This window comes from Notolepis coatsorum (genome assembly GCF_963971535.1).
Source record: "Notolepis coatsorum genome assembly, chromosome: 9".
NCBI lineage: Eukaryota > Metazoa > Chordata > Actinopteri > Aulopiformes > Paralepididae > Notolepis > Notolepis coatsorum.
In genome coordinates this window covers 112117046-112124782 of record NC_140173.1, presented here as the reverse complement: position 1 = coordinate 112124782, position 7737 = coordinate 112117046, and the positions used below count along the sequence as shown (strand labels likewise).

Genomic DNA, 7737 nt, shown 5'->3' with positions numbered 1-7737 from the left:
AATCACTACCCACTTTCAAAAACACTCTCAAAGAACACCTACGGGAGACTGCAATTCGAAACTGGACCCTGTAAATGTCCTAATCCAACCCAATGTACAGTAAATGACCAAGTATGGTTTTGTCAATATTCCAATGTACAGTTTTGCTTGTACAGTTGTACAGTGTCCCACCCCACCCACCCAACCTCCTCCAATGTACAGCCCCCCCCCTGATGTAAACAGACGAAAGTCTTTCTCTGGTCTGCATCCCCTTAACAATTGTATGTATTGAGCTGTACTGTATTGTACCCATTCTGCAAGCTGTTAATAAAGTTTTCAATCAATCAATCAGTCCCCCCAATGTCACATGACTAGCACAGCAGTGTCATCGGAGCGTGATTTTTTTCCTTAGTCTATGTTTACGAAGACGCTCTCTGATTGGCTAGCCGCGTACAGCGAAGACCCTCTCTGATTGGTTTAGCGCCGAAGGGTCTCTTCCGCATATTCAACAACAATTGAAATGTTGTTCTTCCCTAACCCTAACCCTAACTCTAAGCATAACCCACTTCGAAAGAGGGCCAAAGCATAACCACTTTGAAGCAGAGAATATAATGTACAAGGCGGAAGAGACCCTTCGGCGCTAAACCAATCAGAGAGGGTCTTCGCTGTACGCGGCTAGCCAATCAGAGAGCGTCTTCGCAAACATAGGCTACGGCGAAAAAATCGCGCGTCATATTCATCGGACCCACCATCCTCAAGTTAGCAAGCTCATCGTCATCTAGCTAGGTTAGCTCTCAGGTTGATTGTTCCATTTATTCGACAATGGCAACATTAGTGGGAAACAGGGCGATGGAACTCAGCGGGCCAGCAGCAGCAAGAACGCATACCCAGGCTGTGACAAGAAACTACATCTCACAACCAAGGCTAAGTATGTCATGTTGATGTAAACGTTAGCTACAGTAACTGGATAGCGTCATGGCTTGTTGTACGTTACCAGCTAGCTAGTATATAATATAATGCGACGTTTGTGCAGTATTTAACTGCTTTCCAACTACGATGGGCGATACAATTGCATGAACGGAATGTAGGATATTTGGTTAAAGCAAACCCGTCATTATTTCCACTCATCCGACCTGTCCTCTTGTAATTCGCCATAATGTGCCTGCAGCCCTGCACAAGTCAAGTGCAAAACGGTAGCAAGCCCAGCTGTTAGCTTGCTACCGTTAATGCCAACCGTTTCGTACGTCGTTGTATTATGGCCAACGTTATAAAAAACGATATCATTAAACCTTTGTCTACTTTGAATATGAAGAGTTCAATTAATCGAAATTAAATAAAATGCCATGTGATCATCCTCAAGGACAAGTGCTAAAAACGTTATGGGCAAATGAACGATTAGCTAACGTTAGCTGGCTAATTTTAACTAGCTAGGCAGCCAGTCAGCTGATTCTAATGGCAGTCGACCGAATCGTGCAACTTGCATAGTGTCTTAGAATAACTCTGTAACGTTGGAGCGGTTATGCTCCTGGTTGTCTTTTGGAAAGGAGTGTATTGCTTCATAATATTTTCCATAGTTAAGTCAAGTGGCAGATGGGGTGGTGATGAGCCGTCATGTGACAGTCACGTGAGAGGCACCTGCAGTGCGGAACTAGGGCTCGGATATAGTTGGTAGAGACGGGCATCATCTTGCACGATATTGTGCGCAAGGTCTTAAAAAACAATTGGACTTTATTGTCCATTTTGCAGTATATGCCCAAACGTTTCTTAAAATCAACGTTTCAGATGAGACCTATGTAACATTACAGTAAATATAATGAATGCATAGAATTTGTGGGCTCATACACCCAGACCTTTTAGAAGTAGGCTGTTAGAATATACATCTAATTTTGTGAATTGTGAGAACTCAATATTTTATAGCTTTACAAAGTTATTACCCCATCCATTGTACATGAAACGGATGCAGATTTTACCTACCAGGTGATGAGACCAATTTTAGGATTCTCTCTAGCATGTTCACAAATATTGTCCTTGGGCACAAGGATAATGCCAATCTCCTTATTTTTTTTTTTTATTTTTTTTTATATAAATGTGCTACTATGTAGGCTAAGCAAAATAGTTTGGGAGCAAACGCATGTACTCTTAAGTTACAATGGTCCATCACCAGTAGATGTTTTCCATTATGACAAATTTTTCAAAAACATTGTTCATGTTCCCTTCAGTCTGATACATGAAATGCCAAGATCTACCTTCAAATATACCGGTAAAACATCATGAATAGAAGTATATGCTATCCTTGTTCAAAATGTACACTCACTCATTTAAATAATTACCTGATTAGTGTGTAATATATCAACATGCCTAACGGAGCTGTTAATTAAAGAAACAACAATTAACAGTCATCACCCATGTTATTATGTTGTCTCTCCACTGAGGAAGCTGCATATCAGGCAGCTTGTCATAAGCATGTGAATGAGTTCCGTGTTGCTGGCCAGCATTCAGTTCTCATGTCAGTGTTCACATTGTATCATAAGTCAAAGGAACATGGGCTGCTAACCTTGACGCTATGAGGTTCAAACAAACATCTAACTTTCATCAATAGCAGAGCAAAACGCAGATGCTTTGTTCAATAAAGCCAATTTCCAGCCATGAAAGTACCCTATATAAGATCAAGATATTCATTGTTCAGATGGTTTGAACTCTGACTTGACAGGGCTCTATATATATGAAAATATTTTTTTTAGACCAAGAAGGAAAATTAACAAATAAAAGGGATTTATAATCGGCAAGTCTTTTCTTGTGAGAGGCCTTTGTCTCTCATGTCAATTGCTACAAAGGCTATTAACTCACGAAATGGCTTGCTATTGTTTTAGTTGTGCATTCAGTGATTTATTCAGTTGAATGAAAAGACATTGAGCAAGGCAGTATGCTGCATTCTTTGTGAATAATTAATTAATGGTAATGATGTAGTCATGATAAACGAATGTCTCATCTGTCACAATGAAAGTCATTTCTAGAAAATCTGTTACTTTTATAACGATTCAATAACCCCATTTTAATTGGGCCTAAGCAGCTAGCTTGTCGGTGAAAGATTCTTCTGTGGGCGTTTGCCATTCTTATGATAGAACATGAAAATGTGGACAAAACATGTGACACTGTCTGCTCTTGCATGGAGAAGACTATCCAAGTGAACTGTATGTAGGCCCACAATAATTTCCTGGCCAGTTTCGGTCATTTCCCGTTTGTACCCATTTATTAACATTTTCCATCTGACAACTCGTGGATGATATAGAGAAGTAAGGGTGTGTATTTTAGCGAACAAGAAAGCCCCTCTCTTGCCTAACTTCCTTTTTAAAAATGACATTAATCTAGTTATTTTTCTTGCAGACAAATCATTTATCTTTTCTTGGAAAGGCCCACAATATCAAGACTGCTTTGATGATTTACAGAGTAATAATGATGATTAAGCCTGCACTTTTAAAAATAATTTTTTTTTCGTACTAAAGTAAATGTCTCAGAATTGGCAAATTGTGGTGAAACCATAAGAGACTTAAGTGACCTATCAAACTAAACCCTTTCTCTGCGGGTTACCAAGACAAAACCTGCCTCCTCCACAGCAAATGGCTGTAACGTTAAAGCACTTTCTCTGTCATTGCTCATGTTTTGGTCCATTGTAACCACACCACTTTGCTACCTTTGCAGCCAGGCTGTGTGGTTAAGCAGCTGTTTTTTGTGTATGGACAGGGTCGTCCCATCACTATGTTCACCACCAGCAACAATGCCCTGTAGATAAGAGGTCCTGATCCAAGCCTGATTACATGCTCCCCCCATCAATGCCCTGAGGTGGGGAGTCCTCTTTACATACGGTGCCTGTGTGTACCTGCAGGTTTAAAAGCACAACCCATTTTGTGAAGGTGTCCTCACTATGAGGAGGGCGAATGTTGGCGTGTCAAAACAAGGGGTGAGGGTTTTCACAACAGAAATGATATGAAAACCCAATTGGGACTAGCCATAATTGTTCTGTTCAAAACTCTTAACTAATTCAGAGCCACGCCCCTTTGACCATATTAGGGCTAGCGTGCCAATAAGGAAGTCAATGGGAGGACGGGGAAATTTGCGAACGCTTAAACTATCTTAAATTATGGCTATGGGTCTAAAACACCCCTTATCAATGACTTGCTTGCAGTCTCAACATTGGATTGTTTTTTCATTGGTACATTTCCGTTTTATACCGTTTTGAATACGAGTATAGTTTGAGATGTCTAGGAGAAATTCCGCGATAATCGCCCTTTACTGGAATACACAAAACACGTTGTCATTTTTCGGCTTATTTATGAATCGTTTTCAAATAAACGCTAGATTATCGATAGTATATAAATGTGTACTTATGCACGCTAGAGAAGCGGGCTGAAAAATCTATTATCCATGGCGTGGTCAGCGCTAACGTTACGCACACACGCGCTGCGATGGCGGAGAAAAAAACATCTGATTAACCCAAGACTGGTAAAATAGAGTCCTTACCTCACATCGGATGTTCTGCAAAAAGATTAATCCAATTCCTGATCGCCATTCCAAATATTGATCGCGTTTATTGATCCAACGTTATAGCACAAACACATAATCAACGCTGCTCCGAGCCTCCCCAGTGAATGTGGTAACGGCTACTGCTTGCCTGAGAAGGGAAACCCCAGGACCGAATTTTTTTTCTGATGCACAGTCCCACCAAATCCTATCCAATGATGTGCAATACCATCCGGGAGACGATAGGTGGCGGTATTTGCCCTTTTTAAAGCTCAGACCCATTCCCAATGATAACGTCAGGCTGCATGAACACTTAAGGTAACCTACTTATAATAAATAATAATAATTTAGGACCTGCTCAGAGGTCTACGCTCGTTCAGAACGCAAGCCGCCATCTTTAATGTGTCACATACTGTAGTCGCATAGGTAATATTAATAGGTTGCCGCGGCATTATGCATTCGTAATCCCCCCTACATAATAACCACGCAGGTTAATCAAGCAGCGCTCGTGCAATACCTAGCTTAATAATAAGTAGGCAATTGGCACAAGTGTAAATTATACATTCGTCACTCAGTTTTAATATCGACGGATAGCTCAACTCGTTCGTCAGCTTGCTGTGGAGCCTATGGTCAGTCGGTGACGAGTTCGAATCACTTCAATTTTTTTCTTCTCTCGTTTAATTCATTTATCATCTCTCTATATAAACGTAACTAGCTATTCATATCAATCGAAATAACATTCATCTCCGATATTTAAACATGGTCCCCAAAATGAATGGAATCGAATGAGGAGCCTGACACCTGGGAGGAATGGGGGTGTTGGGGATGTTTAAAAAATATAATTTAATATATAATATAATATAATAATTTGTGCTTCACCTAAAAATTTGGTCAGCAGCCTCCACTGATGTAGAGTGTTGTCACGCGAAATAACGTTATGAATAAAAACGCGAAATAACATTATATAACGTTGCGTTACAATGTACAGTTTCTAGTTAATCAGTAAGAGTGTACTGTACATAGAGTTAAGAGTGTACTGTACATACAGAGTTAAGTGTACTGTACTGTACAATAGAGTTAAGTGTGTACTGTACATACAGAGTTAAGTGAGTACTGTACATACAGAGTTAAGTGTACTGTACTGTACAATACAGAGTTAAGTGTGTACTGTACCTACAGAGTGTACTGTACATCAGGGTTAGAAATTAACATTTTTTTTCAAGGGCTTTTTTTGCCCCCCTTGATTTGCGTTTTTTTTTTTGTATTTCGGGGGCACAACATTTTTATAATGAAAATTAACATAAAGATTATAAAACATTGTTGACACTTTTTTTTACAGTCTTCGTCCCTATGTTTGATAACGTAATGTTAATGTCTCCATATATAGGGCTCTACGCTAACCTTTTTCCCAAGGAGCACATGTGCTCCTAAATAAAATGTTAATAAATAAAATCTAAATACAAATTTAGGAGCACACAGAAATTTAGGAGCACAGTGACAATTGTTCAAGTAACACACACACACACACGCACACGATGTGTGACATCATGGCTTGGTTTCGTGTTTTGAGGTACCTTCAATTATCTGTAAATAATACATACATACTCTATCTAAATAGATTAAATATTATTGTCCCTGAGGGCAAGTTGTGTTGTTGTCTTGATATATCTACAAATAGCAGACGAATAACCGGTTGCCTCTGGATCAATGAATGTCTAATATTGAATAATATTATTAGATATTTTATTTTTAACATCCCTAATTCCAACAGTCAAGAGGCTTGTTTCAAATTGATGAAAAACCCCACACACGCAACGTTTGTGAGTATAGGCTCTGGCCAGATCGATCAATCAAATACGTTGCGCGCTCAGCGCTGTGGAATGAAGGAAATGCGCATCGGGATCGGATTTGGATGTTATTCTTTGGAGTTGTGTTACAAATGGAACGGTCTTTCCCCGCCGGACACAAGTTACTTAACGTTACACAGGTCGCGCTATGCAGATGCTTAGCTTGCTAACGTTAAGATAGCAGTGTAATGCTTGATGAGAGCAGAGCGCTCTGTCTGTGTTCGCATCCTCTCAAGTGCCTGTAACACGCAGCGGGCCCCGCCTCCCTCCTCCTTGGAACAAACATTCCACCCAAAAACTGAATTTCAGTCCAGTTTCAATCTGAACTATTAACAGCGGAGCTGTTTTGTAATCTTCACAATCACTCGTCTGTCTCGCACACTGCAAGTAAATGATTTTTCCGGTTTGCACACACACATATTATTAGGGGCAAATACGAGGGAAATGCTCGCACTGTAGAGCATATATAATTATATATATAATTAGTAAACTGTCTGGGGCTTTTTTTGCCCCCCTTAACTGATTTTCGAGGGCATTTGGTCAATTTTCGAGGGCATTTTGCCCCAAGCCCCCGTTAATTTCGAACCCACCCTGCTGTACATACAGCGTTAAGTGTGTACTGTACATACAGAGTTAACTCTGTATTGTACACTACACTCTGTATGTACAGTACACACTTAACTCTGTATGTACAGTACACTCTGTATGTACAGTACACACTTAACTCTGTATTGTACAGTACAGTGCACTTAACTCTGTATGTACAGTTTCTAGTTAATCAGTCGGCAGCCTCCACTGATGTACAGTGATTCAAACCCCCTCAATGGGCAGTTTCTGACAGCTGGGCTGTGTTGTCACGCGAAATAACGTTATGAGTGATTCTGGTAGTTGTTTTGATAAATATGTTGTGTATTCTAGCGATTCGAACATAACATTACATTTCCGCATTTCATTTCCGCGAGGGACCTCATGCCGCTCGTGCCACGCTGCTACACACAGGAGTGGCAGGCGGCGATAAGGGGGCGGGCTAGCGCGCGGTCACGTGTGCATCGTGGCCAATCAGAGAAACGCTGAACGCAAGTAGGTTACCTTAAGTGTTCACGCCGTCAGGCTAGATGGATGAAAAATTTATGGATTTGCTAATAAAAGAAATAATGGGGGTCTTGGCACTCCACGCATGGCGAGTTAACCCGACTAATCTCGCGGTTGGCACTGAATGGGTTAACGGCACAATGGTCGATGTCCTTATCACAATAATTTTGTTTTACTGAACCTTCATTCTGCCGTCTGTTATGACCTTAGAGTAGAGCTGCCGCGGTATTGATGTTTTCCTTACCGCACACATTTGCAAAATATTTCCTACCGCCGCGGTAATAACCGCACACACACACAC

General features: G+C 40.6%; 1 protein-coding gene across 1 annotated transcript in view; it reads left to right on the top strand.

The window, feature by feature from the left end:
• The first annotated feature begins 729 nt into the window (after positions 1-729).
• Positions 730-7737, top strand: part of atp6v1ba (ATPase, H+ transporting, lysosomal, V1 subunit B, member a) — a 122808-nt gene continuing 115800 nt past the window's right edge. The window contains exon 1 of the mRNA XM_084321147.1: positions 730-907. Within this exon, the coding sequence (XP_084177273.1) occupies positions 802-907 (106 nt within the window). The 5' untranslated portion in view covers positions 730-801. The remainder of the gene's footprint in view (positions 908-7737) is intronic.